The sequence below is a fragment of the Aotus nancymaae genome, unplaced genomic scaffold, assembly GCF_030222135.1.
Source record: "Aotus nancymaae isolate 86718 unplaced genomic scaffold, 86718_ANA_hifiasm-v0.15.2.pri h1tg000006l, whole genome shotgun sequence".
NCBI lineage: Eukaryota > Metazoa > Chordata > Mammalia > Primates > Aotidae > Aotus > Aotus nancymaae.
Window position 1 is genome coordinate 97247493 of NW_026988417.1, and position 25717 is coordinate 97273209.

At 46.1% G+C, this 25717-nt stretch overlaps 1 protein-coding gene across 4 annotated transcripts in view; it reads left to right on the forward strand.

The window, feature by feature from the left end:
• Positions 1-25717, forward strand: part of ENPP6 (ectonucleotide pyrophosphatase/phosphodiesterase 6) — a 245630-nt gene that overhangs the window by 108963 nt on the left and 110950 nt on the right. The window contains exon 1 of one of the 4 annotated variants that reach the window (XM_012472541.3): positions 7587-7836. The exons of the other annotated variants lie outside the window; for them this stretch is intronic. Within the exon in view, the coding sequence (XP_012327964.1) occupies positions 7596-7836 (241 nt within the window). The 5' untranslated portion in view covers positions 7587-7595. Of the gene's footprint in view, positions 1-7586; positions 7837-25717 lie in introns of those variants that run through there. 4 annotated transcript variants of the gene reach the window in all.

The following is a 25717-nucleotide window of genomic DNA, read 5'->3' on the forward strand; positions in this document are numbered from 1 at the left end:
TAGCAGTACTTAGCTTCAACTTGAAAAGTTCTCCTTTGCATCCTTCAGTTTGGTTTGGGAACATCTTTATCTCTCTTTCATTTCTAAAAGGCAGTTTTGCCAGGTGTACAATTCTTGGTTGACAATTTTTTTCAGTACTTTGTACATATCATCCCACTCCTTTCTGACAAGCAAAATTTCTCCTGAGAAATCTTTTGGTAGCCTCAACGGAGCTCCCTTATACATGACACATTAGTTTTCTGATGCTTTCAAAATTTTGTTTTTCACTTTTGACAACAATTTGATTATAGTGTGTTTTGGAGCAAACGTCTTTGGATTAATTTTATTTGAAGTTATTTTGAATTCATGAATCTGGATGCCCATTTCCTTCCCTAGAATTGGCAAGTTTGGAGCTATTATTTTCTTAAATAAGGCATTTTTTTTTTTTCAGGAGAGACAGGGTCTCGCTGTGTTGTCCAAGCTAGCCTTGAACTTTTGGCTACACGCAATCCTGTCACCTTGACTTCCTAAAGAGCTGGGATTACAGGCACAAGCCATCGTGCCAAGCCTATTTACTTAAATAAGTTTTTAGTCATCTTTTTCTCTGTTCTTCTTTTGCAGCTTTCATAATGTTTATATTGGTTCACTTGATGATGTTCCATAAGTTCCTGAGACATTCCTTACTCTTTTTAATTCCTTTTTCTTTTTGTTCTTCTGACTGGATAATTCCTTTTTCTAATTAGTTAATTTAGTTTTTAAATTGACGTATAACAATTGTATGTATATGTTTTGTACAGTGCTTTGAAATATGTATATGTATTAAAATGACTCGATTGAGCTAATTAACATACACATTACCTCACATTCTTACCATTTTTGTGGTGAGGACATTTAAAATCTACTCACTTAGCAGTTTTCAAGAATGTAATACATTTCTATTGATGATAGTGACCATGTTTTATAACAGAACTCTTGAATTTGTTCCTCATCTCTAACTAAAATTTTGTGCCCTTTGATGAACATCTCCCCATACTTCCCACCTCAGATCTTGGGAACCACTATTCTACTCTCTACTTCTACGAGATTGACTTTTTTAGATTCCACATATAAGTGAGAGCAATATTGTATTTTTGTTTCTAGCTATTTCACTTAACATTATGTCCTCCAGTTCACATATGTTGGTGCAAATGACAGATTTATCTTCTTTATTAAGGCTGATTCATGTTTCATTGTATATATATATACCATATTTTTAAATTAATTCATTCGTTAATGAACACTTAGGTTGATTTTATTTCTTGGCTATTGTAAATAATGCCATTGCAGTGAACGTGGATCTTTGATTACTTAAAAAGAAGGTTTTTCCTACAAGCAAGTAGTTTTCTGTATTTGTCTTTGAAGCTTTTTTACTTATCACTCTGGTTAAATAAGTGAGATAATGACTTGTGATCCTATTTAGTTATGTGTTTTAAGTCTTTTTTATATTTTTGACAAACTTCCCCAATGGAATTCCAAATTAAGTCCCTTAGATGTTGAGTTAACTCTGGGATTTTTCAGTTGGAAAAGATCAAATGATTTGCTTTTTACCTTGTATAAGAGAGATATTAAGCTACTTAGGGTTATTTGATAAATTATTTGAAATGTATGGACAAATAAAAGTGAAGCTAAATATTCTTTAAGTTATACTTATGGATATGTTATTGATATGAGTGTTGTAAAAACTGTATGAGACTCCTAGATTCCTATTATGTTATCAGTCATAATTTTGATATTTTTAAATGTTGTATGCTACAGAAATAACCAATTTTCCTTGTCAATTGCTTGCTATAATATACTCTCATTGAATTTTTAACTGTGTTTCTTCTATGTCTTTGTCATCCACTGTTACTGTTTTTATTCTTCTCTAAAAGCCTTTGCAATCAGCTGCAGTTCAAAATTGCTTCTTCAGGAAGGTTTAGGAAAAAGATTGACAAGTACTCTGAAATACAGGTTTCTGATAACTTTCAGATCATATCATTGGACTGGATAAGAACTTTTAGAACTCTAATAAAGAAACTGATGGGTTCATGAAATTGCCAGTGCAACATCAAGCAGAATAAGAATTAATTTTCTGGGGCTAGGCACGGTGGCTCATGCCTGTAATTCCAGCACTTTGAGAGGCCAAGGTGGGCAGATCACCTGAGGTCAGGAGTTTGAGACCAGCCTGGCCAACATGGTGAAACTCCATCTCTACTGAAAATACAAAAATCAGTCGTATGTGGTGGCCCATGCCTGTAATCCCAGCTACTTTGGAGGCTGAGGCAGGAGAATTGATTGAACCCTGGGGCTGGAGGTTGCAATGAACTGAGGTTATGCCACTGCACTCCAGCCTGGGAAGCAGAGTGACAATCTATCTCAAAAAGAAAAAAAGAATTTTTTTTGTCTGAAACATTGCTAATTTTTTTATGTTTTGTTTTCTACATTTAAGGAAATGTTTTGAAAAGCTATATATAATGTACAACAATCTGGTAAATTATACTTTTGTAAATAAAATTAAAATATTTACATTTTTTTCTATGGACCTGATCCCTCTAGAATTTGGAAACTATTGTTGAGTATTCTTGTTTTTTATGGCAATGTAATTATTTGAATAAGTTCAGTAAGAATCTGTTCTTCTTGTAACGTTACACAATTGGAAACACTGGTTATACTATCAAAGCTATGACTGGAACATCATGTTTTCTGATAAGCAGCCATCTTTAAAGACTAGGCTTGACTTTCTGCAGCCAATAAATCCCTTGGGGGTAAAAAACTGGCCTGGTACCTTGAATAAACAGTTCACATGGTTGCCTCACTGCAACCTCTGCCCACCAAGTTCAAGTGATTCTCCTGCTTCAGCCTCCTGAGTATCTGGAATTACAGGTGCCTGGCATCACGCCCAGCTAATTTTTGTATTTTTAGTAGAGACAGGTTTCACCATGTTGGCCAGGCTGGTCTCGAACTCCTGACCTCAAGTGATCTGGCCACCTCGGCCTCCCATACTGCTAAGGTTACAGGCATGAGTCACTGCGCCTGGCCTGTTTTCAAGTATTTTATTCCTTTTGATGCCATTGTAAATGAGACTGTTTTCTTAATTTTATTTTTGGACTGTTTATTGTCACTGTATAGAAACACAACAGATTTTTGGATGATTTTGTATGTGCGTGTGTAATCTTTAGGAGTTTCTACATGTAAGATCATGTCACTGGCAAACAGAGATGATTTTATTTTTTACTTTATAATTCTCTTGCCTAGTTGTCTGGCTGGGACTTGCAGTATGTGGGGGATAGAAGTGTTTAGATGGAGCAACCTTGTCTTATTACTGCTCTTAGAGGAAATGCTTTCGGCTTTTCACCATTGGGCATGAAGTCAGCTGCGGACTTTTCAAATGTAGCCTTTATTAGCCTTTATTATGTTGAGGACGTTTCCTCTCTACTGACCTTTTAGTCAAACCTCTTTGTATTTTTTTGTTGTTGTTTAGTAGTTTCTCTGAGAATTACAATATGCAGCCTTATTACAGTCTAGTTAGAATTAATATTCAGTCACTTTACATTTTACTCTTGAAATCTGACTTCTCCCATTTCATAAGTTTCAAAAACCTTCACAACAGCTTAATTCCACTTAAACATTCTACCCCTTTCATTTAAGCCATTGTTTTTATATCTTTTAATTCTTCATAAGTCATCACTCTTATGATAGTGTTACTCTTTTTACTTTAAGCAGTTATTTTTAAGAATATTTATAAAAGAAAAACATAGTCTTTTATATTTACTCACATATTGATCATTTACAATCCTTTTGTCCTTCCTGTGTATATTAATTTTCATTTTGTGTTATTTTCTTTCAACCTTAAGAACGTTCTTTAGTATTTTTTTTTTTTTTTTTTTTTTTTTTGCAGTACAGGCCTGTTGGTAACTAATTATCTCCTCTTTTGTTTATCTCAAAATGTCCTTATGTCATCTTACATTTTAAAGAAAATTTTTCCATTTATAAAGCATATTCTGTATGATTTTAATCCCCTAACATTTATTAAGGTCCTAATTCCAGCACGTAACCATAAGAAGGACAGATGGCACGTGTGCCATGGTCAGTGATTGGGACAAGCCCTCTAAGGAGCTAGGACTGCCGATGTTTAGGGAAGGTGAGGGTTGACATGGACCAACAAAGGGCCAGCAGGGCTGCCAAAGCTGGGGTGGATTAATAGGACCAACCATGGTGGAAGCCGGCTGACATGGGCTGACTTGGGACATCACTTTCAAATTGCATCGATTCTACAGCTAGAAATGACCTTAAGCTTTTGCCACTTTTCAGAAGTAAAAACTGAAGCCTGGAAAGGCAATTTGCTCAGAATCACACAATTGCACCATACCAGGATCTTGACTCTGGAATCATCTTTCTCTCTCTCTTTCTCTCTCTAAGACTCTTTTCCTTCCGTCTCACCTGTCTCTCCATGAAGGCGAGGCACCAGAGTGCTGACTAACCTGGACAGTGCATTCCTGAGAGCTCATGCATGTCCCTAGAGAGATTGCAGCAGCTTTAGGACAAAGGTCGTTTCAACTTGTGGAGTAAATTTTTCATATTTTGCATTATCTAATTGAAACCCCTGTGGACAATTTCTTTACAGTATTGCCAACTCTTGAAAACAAGTTGCAATAAGCACTTATAAACATTAGGTGCTGACATCCACTTCTAGGAGAAGACATCCAGATCACAGACACGTAGGTTTTGGATCACAAGGCTTTGGGCACTTCATATTAATCACCTAAGTGACATATTTCTTCTACCTCTTGCTTTTTTTAGCTTTCATTTCCAACTTTCTCTAGGTTAGAAGGTTTAAGACCTGGAGTCTGGCTGTGAGCAACCCTAGAATTTGCTTGGTTTGAATTCCATCCCATATATCTCTTTCTTCATATGTTGGTATGCATATTAAAGATTCATATTGGCAATCATTTATTGATCCAAAGCTTTAGCGACATTGTCTAAACATGGTCATTAAACAATATGATCCTAAACGTTATCATAAAACAAAGATGACCCCACCCTAGACACATCACAACAATCTCTGTGGAGCCTTGGGAGCCTCTGAGGATCTGTGGACACGCTAATCTGAAGCAAGTCACTCCGAGTTGACACCCACGATAGCTCAGTGAGACATTCAGGGAGGCATATTTTGGGTGCACCCTTGTTAGTGGTGGAGAAAAGTGGAATTCCCTCTTATATTCATCTTTAAAATTTGGAGTGCTTAACCTCTCCCAAAGTGAGCTCAGAAGCCATCCCAAAGTAAACCATCTGGACTGCTACTGCTACTCCAGCCTCACAGTCCAGACAATCCCTGAGCCTCTCAGGAACTCACGGAGCACAGGTATCTGGGCCTCATACCTCCATGGGCCATCACCGGGGGAAGAAGTTCTCCTGCTAGCACGTGTGATGCTCAGTTTCCAGGATGCCCATCAAACCCATCAGCATGCACCTGCCTTTCCCCTCCCGTCTCATCCTGTGCTTCCCCTTCCCTCTTCTCTCCTTCCCTTCCCATCTCTTCCCTTTTCTTCCCACCCTTTCCCTTCCCTTCTCTTCCTTTTTTCCCTTCCCTTCTCATCCCTTCTTCTCTTCCCTCCCTTTTCCTTCTTCCCTTCTTTTCCCTTCTTCCCTTCCCTTCTTCTCTTCCCTTCCTTTCCCTCCTTCCCTTTTCTTCCCTTCCCTCCCCTCTCTCCCTTCCTCCCTCCATCCCTCCATCTGTTCCTCCATCCCTCCCTCCTGTTTATAGCAACAATAATACCACACAGCTCAAAGAAATAAGAATATCGTTTTCAAAGTAACAAACAATTAGAATAAACTTTCCTTTTCCTTATTTTTTAATAAGAAAAAAATTTATTTAATGGTAAAAAGCATGACCTCTTATCGGACAAAAGAATTCTGATCCTTGGCGAACTCCCTTGAGATGGGAGTGGTAATTTAGCTGGTGTTTCTCTTTTGCAGCATAATATAAAAAGTGACATGGTGATCCTGTGTATGGGCTTGACTTAAATACAACAGAGAAAGAGAAGGAGAATGCACACAAGCAGAGGGCAGAGGTGGGACAGGCATTTTGGGGTTGATCAAGCGTGGCCGGTGTGGCTGGTGTCTGTCTTCCTTCCCTGGAAAGCTTGCCTGGAGCCTTGGAAGTTTCCTCAGGACCCAGGCGATGTTATAATGCTAATAACATCTAACATTTGCAAGCACTTGCTATGGACCGTGCACGTTTTATGTCCTTTTTTTTTTTTTTTGAGGCAGGGTCTCACTCTGTTGCCCAGCCTGGAGTGTAGTAATACAATCATAGTTTACTGCAGACTTGAACTCCTGTGCTCACGCAATCCTCCTACCTCAGCCTCCTGTGTAACTGAGACCAGGCACATGCCACTATGCCCCGCAAATTAAAAAAATTTTTTTCAAAGACAGGGTCTTGCTAGGTTGCCCAGCCTGGTCTCAACCTCCTGGCCTCAAGCAAAACGCCCACCTTGGCCTCCCAAAGTGGGCTACTGCACTCAGCCGTGTTTTACAAGCCTTTACATGCATTGTGTCATTTAATTTTCTGTAGCATGACAGAGCCGCTCTAGGGAACCCCCAGAATTTGGGGACTTTGCTAAGTCTGTCTGCTCCCCAGCTCATGTCTACCCCCCATCGCTGGCCTCCTCCCATTTCCCACTCCGCCTCATCCTCCCCGTCCCGAAGCCCCCATCGCTGACCTCCTCCCATTTCCCACTCCGCCTCGTCCTCCCTGTCCTGAAGCCTGTGTGGTCGTTGCTCGCTCTGCTTTTCCATCTCAAGCTCTCGTCCTCCAGCTCTCGTGTTCATTTCTATCCTCTTGGGGCAAAGCTGCTTCAGGCCATTCTGCCAGCAGCGAGTTCCCGTTGTCCAACCCTGGAAGCTTCTCCTTGGCTCTAGGGCTCCTCTACAAAGCACCTCCTCCTATGGGCACCAGCAGCTAAATCATATTTGAAAAATAAATTAACACTGCATATAAAAAAAAATAAGCGGCCAAGACATAGACAAATAGTTGTTTTTAAGGGCTATGACTGTGGAGACATGGCTGGGAAATTTACAAACAGGCCCACCGGAACGTATTGTCTCCTGTTTATGCCCTGAGTCCAGAGCTTTGCGTTACTAAATTACAAGTGAAAAAGAGTTTAAATGAGGCCACGATGTGGGATAACATCAAATTAAAATTGTGCCTTTTTCTTGGTTCCTCCCTTTGGTTAGCCCAACTGCAAAGTGAGTGTTGACTTTGTCATCTTCTAAAATTCCATCTCTGTGGGTGCTTCTATTTCTGGAACATTCACCAAAAATAATAAGGTTGAACTCTCTCCCCTGGTGTTAATTCTGGGTCGTTTGGGAACCTGGTTCATCTGAAGGAGTCGGTCTCTGGACTTTCTAGTAAAGGGTGAGTATAGATGTGTGGAAAAGGGGGTGCTGTTCCTTTAAATTCTGAAAGTGAACTTGGCTCAGGAAGGCCAGCGGCTCAAGGTCCAGCCCCTGGAAGAGAGAATAGCTACAGATTCTCCATCCTCAGCCTCTGCAAGGCGACGGCTGTGCCAGCCGGGCTCTGGCAGGCTCCTGGCAGCATGGCAGTGAAGCTTGGGACCCTCCTGCTGGTCCTCGTGCTGGGCCTGGCCCAGCCGGCCTCTGCCCGCCGGAAGCTGCTGGTGTTTCTGCTGGATGGCTTTCGCTCAGACTACATCAGTGATGAGGCGCTGGAGTCATTGCCTGGTTTCAGAGAGATTGTGAGCAGAGGAGCAAAAGTGGATTACTTGACCCCAGACTTCCCTAGTCTCTCATATCCCAATTACTATACCCTAATGACTGGTGAGTACCATGTCCTCTTCTGGGCAGGGAGGGGACGGCTGGAGTCCAGCAGGGAGCAGGGAGCTCCCAGCATCAGAGTCTTATGGAAATGCTCTGGGTTCTCTAGTCCTTTAGGACGTCAAAGGTAGATGGGAAATCTGCGTTCTTGGCTGAGAAGACGTTTGTTTCCGCGGTTATATTGGTTCCCAAAAGTCATCCCAAGGACCTGTCTTGGGTTCTCAGTGTGCAGGACAGAGAACAACAGAAATAGATGATATTTGATGATATTAAAAGTGGTTGTTTATTTTAGAAAGAGAAATTCTAATGAACTCCATATTTGCTAAGTTCAAGTTTGCGAAATCAACAGATCTTCATGCATCCATCCCAAATTCCTTCTGTTCCTTTGCTCTGCGGTCATGTCATCCTGGAGTCCTGTGGGCTTGTTTTTCGGTGTGTTAGACTGTGAACCTACCTTTGGAACCCTTAGAGGGGAGTGGTGCTCCCGCATTACTTGGGGAAGAAGGGGGTTTTTAGGCCATATCCTTCCCTGTTACTTAGCAATGCCACCGTCCCCTTCTTTTGCCTTCTTTGGCCAGGTAAAATGATACGGAGAAGAAAAAAACACTGTGTAGTTCTGGGTCCCATGTATGATTTGCAGCATCTGTGAAAGACCAACCAACAAAAACTCAGCAAAACAAATAAAACCCCAGCCAACCCCGACTGCCTGGGCTTGGGGTAGCTGGTTTTCCTGAGGACAGCCTTCAGCTGGAATTGCCAGAACTCCAAACATGGCTCCATGAACCTGAGCCTCTACCTGCCATAGAATGTGCAGCCTTCTCCCTGCTCACAGAGTTGGATTCCCAGTTTCTGGTTTGTTTTTCAGCTAACCTTTGTAAGGGCAGCGAGAGGCTCTTAGAAAGAATTTAGCAAACTATCCAGGGAGGTCTTAAGAATACACTGTTATTGCTGGTTATGCGAGACTCAGCTCTGTGCTCTGAGCACGGGGAAAGCTCTACCAATTATGTTAACAGAAAGAGAATGAGATCTCTGATATCTCCTGTGGGTCTCCACGGAGCACTAAAGCCGAAGGAATCTGAAACACACATTTACGTCTCTAACTCTGCGCATACACACTATATACATGTGTATGTAAAAATGCCGTAAACTGATGCCCCAAATTGAAGAGAAGAGATACTTTGGAGAGATAAAAGTGAAGGCATGAGAGAGAGAAAAAAATTCAGATGGCACACCAGCAAGGACGTTTCTCTAAGATACACAGAATGAACAAAAGTCTCTGGCCTCCCTTGGCACGCCTCTCCCTTTGCAGGAAGCGGTTTGCAGGCTGCTGGGTCACACATAGATGCGATTGTGTGCATGGTGGACTCCAGCTCTGTGCAACGGCTTCACACACACAGCCCACCCCCACTCCAGCTGTCTTTCAGAGCCTCGCTGGGGGACCCAATTCATAAACTGCCACGCCACGTGCAGCTTCTGCAATCTCAGTGGAAAATGAACAAAATCCATTTTAGAAAGGACTCCAGTAAGTAAAAGGACCATTACAGATTCCACAGAGACACTAAGCCTTTTGTGAGACTCACACTCCTGATATCGACACGAGGGATCATCTGCACACAGCCTCCGTCATGCTTAGACACATCTTCGTTTCAGGCTGTGGGTGTTTCCCCTTGTCTTGTCCTGAGAGAAAAGTCCCTTCCATTAGGGGCAGCACAGGTCCTGTGAGTGTCTGGCAAAGATCTCACCCTCGCTTTCAAACTGAGGCTGGCCCGAAGAAGCCACAGGTCTCCATGTGTGTTAATTCTCTGTATTTTCAGATGGCCAAATGTGTTCACTGATGTGAAAGTCGGCTTGGTCTGTATGTTGGCTTTTTCCACTTTCTTAGAAGCTACCCTGCACATGGGAGGTATCTAGCCAGGCACATGTTTATGTACAAATCTCCTTGGGGTCCTTGGGTATGATTTGTCCTGTACCCATTGGGCAGACTTACAGACTTGAAGCAGGATTCCCAGGCTGGGAGATGCCAGTCCATGAAGCTGGTGCCATCTCCACTGTCTTGGAACTGACGCAGGGTTAAATTTAGACGATTTTCCCCAATACCTATACTTATTTTTCCGCCTGATACTGAAAACCTCCTCTTTTATTCATATAAGGAAGGATCTAGCCATTGGGAATTGTACCTAAACATATGGTTTGAGCATTTGGGCATTTTATAAACCAACAAAATTGCTATGCTAGATCTTTTTGGTACCAAAAGATATGCTGTTTTAGGGTTTCTCGGAATTCGTAAGAGAGGCTATGCTCTCACTTCATTACCTGAATTATTGCTCCTAAGACAGAAAGCCCTTGGTGTTCTTCCCCTTCCATAACGAGGAGTGATGGGTTGTTGGAAAGAATGCTGGCCTTCGAGCTGGGAGAACTTGCTTGGAGACTTCAGGCAAAACAAAAGATGAACTGCCGGGGCTGTATCAGGCCGAGATTTCAGGTGCTGCTGGGTGCAGATATAGAACTAGGCAATGCATGGGGAATTTTATTTTATTTTACTTGAAGTTCTGGGACACATGTGCAGAACATGCAGGTTTGTTACATAGCTATACACGTGCCATGGTGGTTTGCTGCACCCATCGACCTGTCATCTAGGTTTTAAGCCCTGCATGTATTAGGTATTTGTCCTAATGCTCTCCCTCCCCTTGTCCCTCAACCCCTGACAGGCCCCAGTGTGTGATGTTCCACTCCCTGTGTCTGTGTGTTCTCATTGTTCAACTCCCACTTATGAGTGAGAACATGTGGTGTTTGATTCTCTGTCCTGTGTTAGTTTGCTGAGAATGATGGCTCCCAGCTTCATCCATGTCCCTGCAAAGGGCATGAACTCATTCTTTTTTGTGGCTGCATAGTATTCCATGGTGTAAATGTGCCACATTTGCTTTATCCAGTCTCTCGCTGATGGGCATTTGGGTTGGTCCCAAGTCTTTGCTCTTTGATCTGGGAATTTTAAAGTTAGGACTGACCTCTCCTAGGAGGCCTTCATGTAGAAATTATGCAAATAGATGAAACTCCCTTGAGAGGGAGAATTTCACAGTGATGGGGATGGGGAATTAACAGGCTGATTTGTGAGCAACCTTGAAACCATCTAGCCCAGTCGCTGCCACGAAGCCACCGTGGCTGATTATTTATTTCCCTCAGAACATGTTTAGGACAAATGTAAGCAAAATGCCAATCATGACCGCGAATATCAATCAGTGGATTGCCGGGAAGCCCGCATCTTCAAACCGGCTTTTCACCCAGGGAGATTCCATTCAAGTAGGGGAGGAAGGACACTTGGAAATGGGCGCTATTCTAAAGTGCACGGCAAGGTGCTGTGAGCCCAAATGTATCCTCATCCTCCTGTCGCCCAGTTCGAGTTGGGGTTCCGACCCCCAGGACCTCAGCATGTGACCGCATCTAGAGATAAGCTCTTTGAAGGTGATTAAGTGAAAGCAAGACCAGTAGAGTGGGGCCCTATTCCAATACGACCGCGTAGGAAGGCGAAGAGGCACAGGCACGCGCACGTGCAGAGGAAAGGCCATCTGAGGATACGGAAGAGGCCCTCGCAGGCCGCGGAGAGGGGCCCAGGAGACGCCATGAGCCTTTAGCTTCCAGAACTGTGAATAAATAAATTGCTGTTGTTTTCGCCACTCCATCTGTGGCACTTTATAATGGCAGCCCACGTGCACAAGAATACAAAGAACAGGGGGTAGTGTCCCAGCGCTGGAGGGAGGCGCTCCCTCCAGTTGCGGCAGCGTGAAAAGGCATTTTAAAGAGGAGAGCTCTGAGCTGGAAGAAACAGCCACCGGCCTGGCGTGTGTCCATCTCACTTTAGGCATAAGCTCTCTTTCTGAAGAGGGCCGTGTGGATCCACTTCATTCTAGTGAAAACACAACCACGGTTAAACGCCCTTGGCATGCTTTCCGTTTTAGTCTATCTTACTGTGGATCTTTGCGCAAAGTTATTCTCTCTTTGGGGTAAATTCACATTTGATTGAAGTGAAGTTTAACATAAAGTCAAGGAAAAAAAGCAGCAATTTGTTGAATTTAGGTCATGAGTAAGAGGTAAGTGCTGCGTCTGTTTCGAAGCAGCATAACTTAGCATCGTTTTGCTAAGGCTAATGGTAACATTTGTTTGCGATTCTCAAACACTTCTGGTTAGGCAGCTGGGGAAAGTGGCCTAGAAACCTTCTGAGTAGCAGGGAAGCCAGTCTGGAATTTTATCTTTACTGCCAATAACCTACCAAGAGATGAACAGATGCTGAAATCAGTTTGTTCCACAGTATATTATTCTTTGAACATTTAGACACTAGTAAATAAAGTACGGGGAGGTTGAGTGTTTTGTTTCAGGCACCAAAGAACGTCCTAGCAGAGCTGAGACGGGAGAGTAGGCACAGAGACCCCCATTCTCACCCAGCAACTGGCCAGGGCCCAGGCCTGCGTCTTGGAGTGGCCAGAAGATTGTGCACGTGACCTGAGACCCAAGGATAGAGATCTCCCCGAGACAGTTCAGGAAGCAGCCAGAGACCGAATCAACGGTTCTCTGCTATGGAAATCAAGGCCACAGCAGGGATGTTAACTACTCAGAATTACTGTTTGTGCCAAGGTATTTTGTCTCGCACTCCTAGAAATTACCTGTGACACAAATTCTTACCAGATATCGAGACTCCAATGTTCTGGAGTAAAACAGCAGAGTAAGGTATACTTCCTACCACCCCACCTTTTAAGAAAATATCTGATTTAAATGCAAACTGGACCAAAGGCAATCAAGCTGTTATAGCAGCTTCCTAGAGCTTTCTAGAGCTCTGTAACAAATTTGGACGCCAAAGTCTGAAATCCGGCTGTGAGATGGGATCTTTGAATAATCATGTTTTGAGAAAGCTCACATGCTCAGCCTTCTGCAGAATTCAGGCTTCCTTTGAGGGACTGCTCACAGACTCTGCACACGCACAACCCCAGTTAGGGTGGAGACAACCCCCCTGGGCCCCTCCCATCTCCTTCCATCAGGATCAGCAATTACATGGGGACATTCCCCCAGCTTGTGAGCCTCTTTCAAGGTCGATACCTCCTCAGATCAATGATCTCTGTTTGGTGTGCCCTCTTCCTGTCTTCCGACTCTCTCTTGCACCAAATTCAGCCACGCTTCTGTTTGGAGCAGTGTCCTCCCAAGGGTCCTGGTCAATCCCAGCCTGGGTTCCCTGGACGGGAGCTGCATCTGTCCTCCTTCCTGACGGCCCACTGGTCCCAGGACGCTCTCTTCTCTTGGTTTCCTTTCACTGCATCACTCCTCATTGCTCCCTTCCCTTGGTTCCTCCTCATCTCCCTGACCTTCCTTTGTCTCAGTGAAATCAGCCATCCTTTCAAGGTCGATCCTCACCCTCTCCTCCCCGTGCCTCCGCTGCTGACCCCTGGCTGAAGACCCCACCCCAACTGCCTAGAGCCTCCTCTCTGCTCCAGCTCCCTCTCGCTGCCTGCCCTACACCCAGAGCAGCCCTGCGAAAGGAGTCCTGATCACGCCACTCCTCCCTTCAAACCCTCGAGCAGGTTCTGTTGTACCGCACGTGGAATCTAACGCTCTTGCAGACCTGGCCCCGCGGGGTCACCCAGCCCCTTCAGGGCCCCGCCCTGACCACCCTTCCCTTCCCGCGCTTGCGTCCCGCTGGGCAGCTGGAATGTGCTGCTCCTCCTGGCTGCTTCCCTTTTGCTTTTTCCCCAGATAGGCCCAAGCTGTGCGTTGCTGCTCTCTTCACCTCTCCTCCCCAAGGTCACGTGGCGGCTGCGTCTTCCCCGGCCACCCGCCAGCACTCTCTATTCCTCTTACTCTTTTTTATTTTCCATCACAGCACCAGTTTATTTATTTCTATCTTCTCCAAATAAAATTTATTACAGTGGGCCGGGCATGGTGGCTCACGCCTGTAATCTCAGCACTTTGGAAGGCCAAGACAGGTGGATGACCTGAAGTCAGGAGTTTGAGACCAGCCTGTCTAAGGTGAAACCCTGTCATTACTAAAAATACAAAAAACAAAATTAGCAGGGCATGGCAGCGAGTGCCTGTAGTCCCAGCTACCTGGGATGCCGAGGCAGGAGAATTGCTTGAATCCGGGAGGCGGAGGTTGCGGTGAGTCGAGAGCATGCCAGTGCACTCCAGCCTGGGCAACAAGAGTGAATCAACTCCATCTCAAAAAAAAAAAATTATTATAGAGAAAAAGCATTATAATGATGATGAAGACATTCAGAGTTTCAGGGAAATGAATGATTACTTTGATGTTCGACACTTCTAAACTAGAGAGGAGGAGAAAAAAGCTACAGTCATGCTTTGCTCATCTGAAAGCAATTCACCATTTAGTGAACTGATTACCCTTTACGTCTAGTAAGCTTATGTATCTCAAAATGCGTCTTTCAGTTTTGTTTTAAATTTTGTTTATAAGGTTGGAGTCAGCAAAAGGCCTGAAGGCATAGTCACCTCCAAGGAGAGCTGTGTCAAAGTAGGAGACGAAAGAGGCTGGGGAGGTGAGAGAAAGCTTACCCAGGCACCGGTGGTCAGCATGGCCCACGGGAAGTGGGAGAAAGCTTACCCAGGCACCGGTGGTCAGCACGGCCCACGGGAGGTGGGAGAAAGCTTACCCAGGCACCGGTGGTCAGCACAGCCCATGGGAGGGCCTCCTTGTGGTGGGGATCACTGAAGCAGAGAAGGCAGAGCCAACAGCCGTGCATGGAACCGGCATGTGATTCAGAACCAGCGTGGAACACTGTGAAGATGGTTCAGGCCTAGGTGCGAGTGTCTGGCTGTCGGACCTAGGGACACATGTGGCAGCTTAAAGAGACTTGCAGGGTCATCCTTGTGTTTCCAGCCTCTGTCCCAGGCTGCTTAGGTGGCCAGGCTGTGTATGCCAGCATTGCGAGGAGCCACTTAGATGTTGAAAAGTATCAGGCCACGTTATGGGCTGATTTGTACGCCCCAGAACTCATGTGTTGATGCCCTACCCTCCAATATCTCACAATGTGAGTATGTATGGAGAGAGGAGCTTTAAAGAAGGAAGGAAGGTAAAATGAGGACACTAGGGTGGGCGCTAATCCAATATCGCCAGAATCTTTATAAGGAGAGGAGATTAGGACCCAGATGGGCACAGAGGGAAGACCACGTGTGGGCACAGAGGGAAGGCGGCTGTCTGCAAACCAAAGAGAGAGACCTCAGAGGAAATCAACCCTGGTGGCATCTTGATCTCCAACTAACTCCCAGCCTCCAGAACTGTGGGAAACCAGATTTCTTTTGTGTGAGCCTCCCAGCCTGTGTTACTTTGTCATGACAGCCATGGGAAAGCAATAGAAACTGGATTGTGACACTAGGCTGCCAGTGGAAGAATGCGGGCTTTTTTAACACAGCCCTCTTCCATGACCAAACCTGCTCACTGAGCATTTCTGGTGACTTCTGCCCTGAAAAAAGTCACCTTCTGGTGACTGCTGCCCCTACCGGTCATGGTATGACAGCTTCCTAGAGCTGCTATAACAAAGTCGGATACTCAGAGTTTGAAATCCAGTTGCGGGCAGGGCCATGCTCTCTGAAGTCTCCAGGGGAGGATGGGTTCCGCACCTCTCCCCGACCTTCTTGTGTGGCCGACAATCCTCGGTATTCCTTGGCTGGCAGATACATCACTCCAGCCTCTACTTCTGTTGCCACAGGGCATTCTCTGTGTCCCCTTCTGTGCCTCTCCTTCTTATAAGGACGCCAGCCATAATGACATCATCTTAACTTGGTTACATCTGCAAAGACCTTATTTCTTTTTTTTTAATTCCATTTTTTTTCAATTGTACTTTAGGTTCTGGGATACATGTGCAGACCTTGCAGGGTTGTTGCATGGGTGCACACATGGCAAGGTGGTTTGCTGCCTCCATCCCCCCGTCATCTGTATTTGGCATTTCTCCCCACGTTATCCCTCCCGCCCCCCCCACCCAAGGCTGTCCCTCCTGTAGCTCCCCAACAACTGACCCCAGTGTGTGATGCTCCCCTCCCTGTGTCCATGTGTTCTCATTGTTCAACCCCACCTATGAGTGAGAACATGCGGTGTTTGATTTTCTGTTCTTGTGTCAGTTTGCTGAGAATGATGGTTTCCAGATTCATCCAAGTCCCTACAAATGTCACAAACTCATCGTTTTTTATGGCTGTGTAGTATTCCATGGTGTATATGTGCCACATTTTCTTTGTCTAGTCTATCGTCGATGGGCATTTGGGTTGGTTCCAGAACAAAGACGTTACTTCTAAATAAGGTCACATTCACAGGTCCTGAGGTTGGAACCTCGACACACCTTCTTGGGGGCATGATGCATGGTCTAGTGGAGAAAGCTACAGATTTGCTGACAAAGATCGAATTTATTCTGTTCTGTCACTTTTTGACTTTCAGAATTTGAACAGCTTCTTTTGAGTGTTAATATTTTGTTTTGTTTTGTTTTTGAGATGGAGTCTCATTCTGTCGCCCAGGCTGGAGTGCAGTGGTGCGATCTTGGCTCACTGCAACCTCTGCCTCCCTGGTTCAAGGGATTCTCCTGCTTCAGCCTCCCAAGTAACTGGGATTACAGCTGCCCGCCACCATGCCTAGCTAATTTTTTTTTTTTTTTTGTATTTTTAGTAGAGATGGGGTTTCACCATGTTGGCCAGGCTGGTCTCAAACTCCTGACCTCAGGCGATCTACCCACTTCGGCCTCCCAAAGTGCTGGGATTACAGGCATGATCCACCGTGCCCAGCGAGTGTTAATATTTTCTCAGTAGAATGCAGAAAGTAAATGTTACCCCATAGGCTTGCTGTGAGAACAGAATGAGCAAATGTATGTGTAAATTCACCATCAGTAAGAGTGTACATATCCCCTCTTTATCAGTAAGGCAAGACTGAGTTATGTTGTTGCAACAAGTAATTCCACAGCATGTCTGCGTCTTAGAATAACTAAGGTTTATTCCTCACTCATGTGCGTGACCTTTAGGGACAAACTCCACCACATTTCCTCTTCATTCTGGGACCCACGCTGAAAAAAGCAACGTCTAAATGAGACATGCTGCTCTCACGGCAGAGGTAAAAGAGAAAATAGAACATTGTGGTAATGGGCAGTTTGGGCAAAGGAGGGGACGTGAGGTGGTCAGGTCAGAAGGAGGGGTGCTGAGCCCATTCACCAGCTAAGGGTGGGTTGGAGGTTACAGAGAATTGAGTGTAAAAAACAAAACAGAAAACAAACCATGTGCAACTGATGAAAGTCATACTAAGGGATAGTCCAACAGGCTCCTCCTTCCCGCCCTGTCTACTCCAGACATCACTGCATCTGTTCTTTGTGATGGGCTGTAAGTGAGGGGGAGAGTTGAATTTGAAGAGCACCCTTGAAGCAGAACTTGCCAATTGGCTGATGAGTGAATGTGAAAGAAGAGCCTGAACCGATGCCAAAGCTGCAAGCTCTTCTGAAGCCTGAGTAAAGGGGCTCCTATTCACACAGATGGGAAAGTTTGAAGGGCTGTTTATCTCAGTGAGATTTATTTGGAAAAGTAGCTTTTCATCAAATTATATTTCAAGTTGAGTAAGATATTCAACTGGCATTAGCCCTTTGGGGGACCAGAGACAATGTCTTAAAGGAGAGTTCAAGAAGCATGCAGAATACCACCAAGGCAAAGGAGAGAAATTGATCTTGTGGGTCCTAGTGGACCCCGGTAAATGGACTTCCTGTCTCACTGCTTGCTACCCAGCTGGTAGAGAATATTTCTCACAGATGCATAGTTGAAATCTGTCTCGCCACCTGAATTAACTTTTGTCAACATTTTGTCACTTACTTCCCAGAGACACCTAACAACATGTTTTTCCTCTTAAAAACTATACTCTCTGTAATGAGCCTTGATTAAGCTCCCTGAAGAAGCAGGCATGGTAGGTGAGGTGTCCAGCAATAGAGGTTACAGGTGGAGAAGAGCCATAACCAGCCTTGCCCCGAGAAAAACATGTGTTCTAAGAATTTACTAAAATGACGTCTCCCAGCACGTCATTATTTAAGCTCCTATTAACAGACCTCTCTGCACTGAACTGTCACTTTTCAAAAACTATGTTTCTTCTGGCTTCCATGGTGATGAGAAGTTGTTCTGATTCTGTGGCATTCAGCTGCTGGAAACTCACTCCCTGAAGAAGGGAGTGGTTAGAGCAGTGGGCAAAGCTGTAAAATGTGGTGAAAGCTTTTGCTTGTAATAACAGCAAAGGCGCTTCCAGAAGGCTGGTCACGTGGAGCCACTGCGGGCTACACACCATGGCGATCTCACAACCTCCCCGCCCCTCCCCGGCTCCCCAGTGTTGATTGATAGGATCATATGCCTCTTGCCAAGGCTTTGGGGGTGGCTTGACCCCTGCTGCTCCAGTCCCTGCTCAGCGCCAATGCTGTGCCAAAAGTGGGTTAAAGGGCATTTCAAATTAATTTGGAGGGAGCCTGACTCAGCAGGTTACCATTCATTTCAGAGGCACCTTCGGCAACACCTGCTCGAGTTTCAGAGCCGCTGTCTGTGAATAGGCCCATTGTGTCCATGTGCTAACCAGGCAGAGACCTGGGGCAGGGCTGGGGGTCCTGAGGGCCCACGTGCAGCATTTGGCTCTTGTTGGATATTTGCTTCATCTGAATCAACTCCCATCATCAGCCCTTGTGATACCAAGGAGAGAAGATCCAGAAGACCAGTCATGGGAGGATGCGTGGGCTGCCTTATTTAGACAAAGGGCTGTCGGGGCTGAGAGCAATGGAACTTTGGTCCAGAATACTGAAGATGCTTTACTTCTTGATAAAGGAACTCCCCTGGGCACCTCCAGGAGCCCGTGCATGTGAGGATATGTGTACATGTCTGCGGCAGAACACCCCCGAGCTGCATGCTATGGACCAGGAGTGGGCTCCAGGCGTGCCGGGAGGCCGGTCCCCCGGGTGTCACCTTTGGTGGTGAGCACTCTCATCTACTCAGCCTGGGTTGTCCCGCCAATTGTCTGCACAGGGCAAGCTGGGAAGCAGCATGAGCCACAGGGCAGGGAAAGGGGGCAGAGGAGCAGGCTTCTCCTGACTGCCACTGTCAGCAGGGACTTAGATACATCACATTGTCTTCCTAGTCCTGCACTCTTGCTGCTCAACGTGAGAAGACCCGGCAGACGGAGCCCTGGGGTTGTGTATTTAGTGAGTGCAGGATTGATGTTAATGAGGTGCTGGCCACCTACGTGTGCTAACTGCAACGGAAGCCAGAAAGGTCCACAGAGACTGGATAGCCAATTGCATATGCTTGAATCTACCTTTTACTGGGGGGCCTCCACGTACCATGGATCGTGCAATTAACCAACACATAAGCAGTAGTAAAAGCTGGGTAAGGAACCGCAGTGATGGCTCAGGAGACCAGTGTACCAACAGGTGAGTGGGTCCTGATGGCCTTGGGACGCTGGTCAGCGGGGTCCTCTCTGCTTCTGGCACCAGATGCCAAAACTGGGAGAAGGCTTCAGAGCTCTCACGGGCAGAGCCTCTAAGGGTGTCTTGAACGAGGCCAGTTCTTGGCTGTTTGATTGTCCTCCCAGGGGAGTCTGCTCTCATCATCTAAGCCACCTTTCTTTCTGTTGGTCTGTTTCAGGTTTGGGGTAGCACTGGGCAGCAGCAGGTGTCATGTTAGCACCTCAGCACATTGCATATGTGTTTATCGCTTTGAGGAGGGAGACAGCTTCACAGTGGGCTTACTGATACTTGACATGAGTGACTCCATTTTGAGACATTAGGAGCACAAATTATTATATCAGGGATGTGTGCTGGGAATGTTGTAGGTGCTGCTGGAAATACTGTAGAGAGGTTCTTAGAATCCACTGAGTGGGAGCAGATGGAAAAGGGGACTGGGGTGGGCTCTCAGCGAGATGCTGTGTCCTTGCCCTGTTTTGTGATCATGACACCTCCAATTTGACCTGGTTTGTACATATGAAAAAAAGTGGTCTATAGTTAATCCCACAGGACACCGATGGTCCCTAAGAAGGACTGGCCTGAGGGAAGGGTGGGCGGCAGCAGACAGAAGTCCTGTATCTGTAGATGTCATGGTAGAGACACCCGTGGAATTTGCCTAAGCGGCCCCCGAGCCTTGGACTCGCCTTCCAGCTTCTGCACACGAATCAACCACAGGAGCCTATCAGCTCTGCAGCATGTCTAGCAGTCCCTGAAAGATCTGCTGTGTATCTAAGGATTTGGCTTTCGCAGGTGGACTTGAGAAAACATTCTGCTTTAGGGGGTTAAAGGCAACCACCTTACAGAAACATGTTTGGGAGAAAACCTCAAATGTCGTGTTCTTCAACCATTCACCAGCAGACCACGGGCCCAGCCTGAAACCTGCTCCCCAGCCCCTTTCAACCTCTGCTTGGCAGCCCAGACTCCTGACAACAGCCCCCTGGCCCATGAGACATCCCATCACAGACCCCACCAAAGAGGGAAGGTGTGGTGACTTTGAGGCTGAGGCATGTCAAGGCATGGGAGAGCCTGAGAGAAGACACCTCGGCTCTAGCAGCCCCTGGAAAATACCACCATGTCACTTAGCCTGAGATGTTCCAAGCAGCATGATCTGTGTGTTAAGCCAGTTATGTTAAAACCATGTATGCCCGTTCCCCTGGTCTCCGGTCACAAATGCTCCGTAGCATGGAGGCAGCCTCTCTCCTTCTCTGTTCAGCCTGACTCTTCCCACAGCTGGCAGGCAGGCCTTGCAAGGAGATACTGCCATTCATGTCATCAGGGCCTGGCTTGCCAGTTGGAGGGAAAACAAATGTTTAAGAAAGCAGGAGTCGTGGTACGTGTCTGGCTGGCACCTGGACAGATGAGAGACCAACACAGGACACAGATGTCTTGTTGCCTGTGTTTTTGAATAATGTGGATTACTTACCTATTTGCAATATTAAATGAAGAATGCGTGTCAGATCCAGTGAGAATTGCTCAACTCTAGTAGAACAAGCAGACATTTTGCTCAACATTGATTAAACCCTACTTGTGATTTAGGGAAATATATTCACGTTCAAAGAGTTTTAAAAACACGTTTCCTGACCTAGTGGATCTAAAGCAACATTTTGTGGTCTGGTTTGGTTTTCTCAGTCTGCAGTGCAGACTTGCAAACAGTGACCAGCCAGGACTCAGGACACCCAAGCTCCAGGTTTTTGTCGCTTTCCTTCTCATTGCCACCACCTCTGGGAGCTGCCACTGCCCCTCGGAGAAGCAGGACTAACAGCCATCTATGAGACCTCACCTGGTGTGCAGTCTCTGAAGGGCTCCCATCTCCCAGGTGGGTCCCTGCAGGCCAGGCTGGTCCATGCGGCAATCCACCCGGCTGTTGGTCTGCACTCCCTCAGGGGCAGTGGAGTGTGGACCGTCTCCACGCTGGGGCGCGGTGCTTGCTCAGAGGAGACGCTTGGTTCCTATTTGTTGGACTGCACTGGCTCAGAGCCAGTGACTGGGTTTCTCCCACCTCTGCCAGGAGCCTTGGGTTGCCCATCTTTCCACAAGACTCTGGAGTTCTGCTGCCAAACCCCATTTGTTGGCTGAGGTCTCACACTTCAACAAACTACCCAATGCATTATGTGCCTGTGTTGATCTCATTGGATTCTGGATTGGCCATGCTCCATGGCCCTCTGAGTCCCCTCCCCTCATTTTCACACTGGACGCCTCTCTCCTCCTTAGGGACGACAGCGACACCACTGCTGTGTTCATCCTGTTGTCCTGGACTTCCTAGCACCCAGAGTTATCCCTGGTGTTCACTGGTCTCTGTAGGAGGATCGAATTCCAGGTTCCAGTTACTCCCAGTCTGGCCCATTCCCTTGCAGCTTAGCTGGCTGGCCTTGTCCCAGACCATCACACCCCTCCCTGCACATTTCTGTGAATGACTTTCATAGTTAGTTTTAGCATGCATTTGTGTGTGTAAGACATAGCACTAAAACGACATGAATGAGCTTGGGAATACGTAACAAAATCTACTACACCCCAATCCAAATATCCCCCCGAAGACATTCAGAATTACAAAATGCAAAAAGCAGAGGACGACTTAGAGATGCTAGTACAGAGGTCAAAGATTCAGATCTGGCAGCCAGATCAAGGGAGCAGAACCACACCGACTGCAGGCTTCTGAGCCGGGGCCAGCATCTGGCCTCCCTTAGGTGATCAGGATGGAAGCCCAGGCGTTCCCTTCCAGCCCTCTCGCCATGTGCCCGGTTGACCTCTTTGCCTGAGCTCTCCACCTTACTGCGAGTACGCTACTCTTTCAAGGCTGAACTTCCCTGGGTTGCTTTTGCTTCTTTCTTCCCCCTCATTAACATCTCCCAGGATGTACAAGCTGAGATGGAAATGAGATTAAAGCAGTGAGAGTCTGTGTGGCGGGGAGGAGGAGTGTAGATTTCATCAGCAATCTGCCCCAGGAGGAGGTGGAACCATCTAGAAGATTGTGGCTGGTGTCCGGCCTCAGCTTGGCCATCCTGTTTATTTTCCAGTGCCATGAATAATAACTGAAGACTGGCTGCTATTCCTTAAGCCCTTTATATAATCCCATCAAGCTCTGATGGAACAGATAAGAAAAGCACATTCCAAGGAATTCGCTCTCAGCCTGTGTCAACATGTATTATAATGTCCAGCTAAAAGAATCTAATGAAAACAAAGCGACTTTACCCAATCCCCAGCCACCTGTTTGCCTGTTCTTTTGAACTGACTAGCCAGCTGTCGGCGGGTGGGAGGGGGGTCTTGAAATTCCTTCAGGGGACATCAGACTGATCCCTAACCTTCAAACCAGGGAACCATCAGAGGGTTCTCGTAGCCAGTTGTGAGACGCCTATTGGGATGGAATTTAAACCACGATCTCTTCGCCTCTCCCTTTCACTTCCCAGTTTTTGTTGGAGGCCTCTCTGAGAACTCTCAGTCCTCTTTGTTGACAACATCTATTCTTTCTGTGAGGACTGTACTCCCATCCTCCCCCACACCCGCAGCCCAAGCCCCGCCTTCCTCCACCTATCTTTCTCTTTCAAGCCAAAATAAGATGTCCTCCTTCCAAAGGGCTTTGACCTGTAGACAGTGACATTTCAGAGGTGGGTGGTGCCTTGCGATCTGGTTATTTTCATCCACTTGCTAGCTCCTTTTCCGCTTACTGTCTGAACCACAGATGTTGGCAATTACACCAACATAGAGTATCGATATGTATAGTCATACAGAGTGTTCATACGTGAACATACCCATTCCAGGACAGACTGAATATCTAAGACACCAGGACACGGCCTCTGTCCTGAACAAGCTTGGATTAAGTCGAAGCAATTAAATATGTGTCAAAATGAATATAATCCTAGGACAGATTAGAACAGGCACAGGGGAAGCACAGCTCATTTCTGAGTGTATATGTGGAGACAGAAGGTTCACTGAGGCGACAGTTATTTCAGTAAAGCCTGAAGGATCCGGACAGCTTGAAACCTGGAGGAAGGGCCTCGTGGGTGAACAGCACAGCACAAGCCAAGGGGCAGAGAGGGGGTGACAAGGGGCGTTTGAAGACCAGAGCTGGGCTTTGGGATGGTGACTCTGACATCTCTGAGCAGGGCAGGTTTCAGGGCCAAGGGAGGCCACTCAAGTCTAAGTTGAAAATGATGGAAGCACGGGGTCAAGTCCCCGGTGCCAGAATGAACCTGAGGCTCTGTGGAGAGGGAGCTGCGGGGCAAGCTGGACGTGGAGGATTAGAGAGAAAGAAGTCTCGGGACAGACGAGAATTTCAGCTGGCCTTAGGGGAAGATGAATCAATTACTCTGTATGTACAGTGAATTCAAGTTCACAAACTTGGGTGTATAAGAAATATTGCATGTCTCAGTTTTTCTTTAAATAAACCTAAATTTATCCATCATCCTTGAACACATTCATCTAAGTGAAATAAGCCAGAAACAAAAGGACAAATATTGCATGATTCCACTTATATCAGGTTACCTAGCGTGGTCAACTTCACAGAGACACAGCATAGAAGGGTAGTTGCTAGGGACTGAGGGGGCGGGAAATGGAAGTTAGTTTTAAGGGGTATGGAGTTTCTAGTTTGGGATAATAAGACATTCTGGAGCTAGAGGTGGTGATGATTACACAATGGTATGAATGTATTTAATGCCACTGAAGTGTACACTTAAAAATGGTGAATCATGGCCAGGCACAGTGGCTCATGCCTTTAATCCCAGTACTTTGGGAGGCTGAGGCAGGAGAATGGTTTGAACTTGGGAGGTGGAGGTTGCAGTGAGCCAAGATTGTGCCACTGCACTCCAGCCTGGTGCCTGGCGACAGAGTGAGACTCCATCTCAAAAAAAAATAAAAGGTTAATCATGTCCTTTGCAGGGACATAGATGAAGCTAGAGACCATTATCCTTAGCAAACTAATGCAGGAACAGAACACCAAATACCACATGTTCTCTGACTTATAAGTGAGAGTTGAATGATGAGAACACATGGACACATAGAGGGGAATAACACCCACTGGGACCTATCGGAGGGCAGAGGGCAGAGGGCAGGAGGAGGGAGAGGATCAGGAAAAATACCTATTGGATACTAGGCTTAATGTCGAGTTGATGAAATCATCTGTACAACAAACCCTCGTGATACAAGTTTGCTTAGGTAACAAATCTGCACTTGTACACCTGAACTTAGAACTTAAAAAAAAATCAACATACAAAAATAAATTAGAAATTTAAAAAAAGAGTTCAAATGGTACATTTTTATGTTATGTATATTTTACCATGATAAAAAAAAAATCTGCCACTGACTCCCACGCCACTGGACTTATTGGCATTTCAGTTCCGGTCACTGCTGGGTAGGTGGGGGAGCAGCTGTTTCCTGCTGAGGTCTAGGAAAGGTCTTTAGGTCATGCACAGTCCCAGGGAGTCAGGGCAGCAGCACTGGTCAATGGTCCACACTTGATCCCAGCAAACGCCCATGTGCTAGTCCATGTGGCTCCAGAGACCAGGCTCTGTGGCTCTGGGCTGGACAACCTTGTGCCATGATGCCAGCTTTCCCGATTGCATCTGGCAGACATCAGTCCTCCCCTGTGAGTTCTGCCACCAAACAGGGCATTGTCTCCCCCGGACAGGCGGACTCCCTCTTTTCTCTCCCTGGTCTGGGAAGAAGACTTCTTACTGGGCCACCCTCGCGGGTGGAACCTGTGCAGTCCCCACAGGGCTCTGTGCTTATTAGGACCCTGTGCTTGGTTTAATGCACTGTTGTTACTGTTTTGAAATTCTTAATAATTTATGGACAAAGGATCTCATGTTCATCCTGCCCTAGGCCCTGCAGATTGTGTATATCTTTCCCTCTTGTCTTCTTGGCTTCTCTCAAAGGCATGTGACTTTCTCCCTTCCCTGCCAGAAACATTGTCACGATGGGCTCAAATGCACCCAGGAGGGTGTATTTAGCAGCCATCTTGGCTGTTTGTTGCTCTAGAAATACAGGACGATGAGGGGGAACACACAGGGAGAAAACATGCTAATTAATGTTCAGTAAAACGTCTCAGTGGAGCATCTAAATCACTAGCTTATATCCTTGCACTGTGAAGCTTTCAAGACATTCAGGCGGTGAGTTGTGAGCAGCCGTGAAGGCCTGGAGGTATTGACTGAGGAGTGGGAAGTCATCAGCATAGATGAGGGAAGATTGTGGCAAGAAAGAGGAACTTCGGGGACCGTGCTCACATTCAGTGGGCACAGTGTGGAAGAAGAGACACCAAGGGGACAAGGAAGAGGCAAAGAGCTGTCAGGGACCACAGCAGCAAAGGCCTGAAATGAACATCAGCATCCAAGCAGGGCCAAAGCAATCAAGGAAAGATGAAGTTTCTAATAGAAGAAAGTATCATCAAACTCAACAGTTAAAGAAAA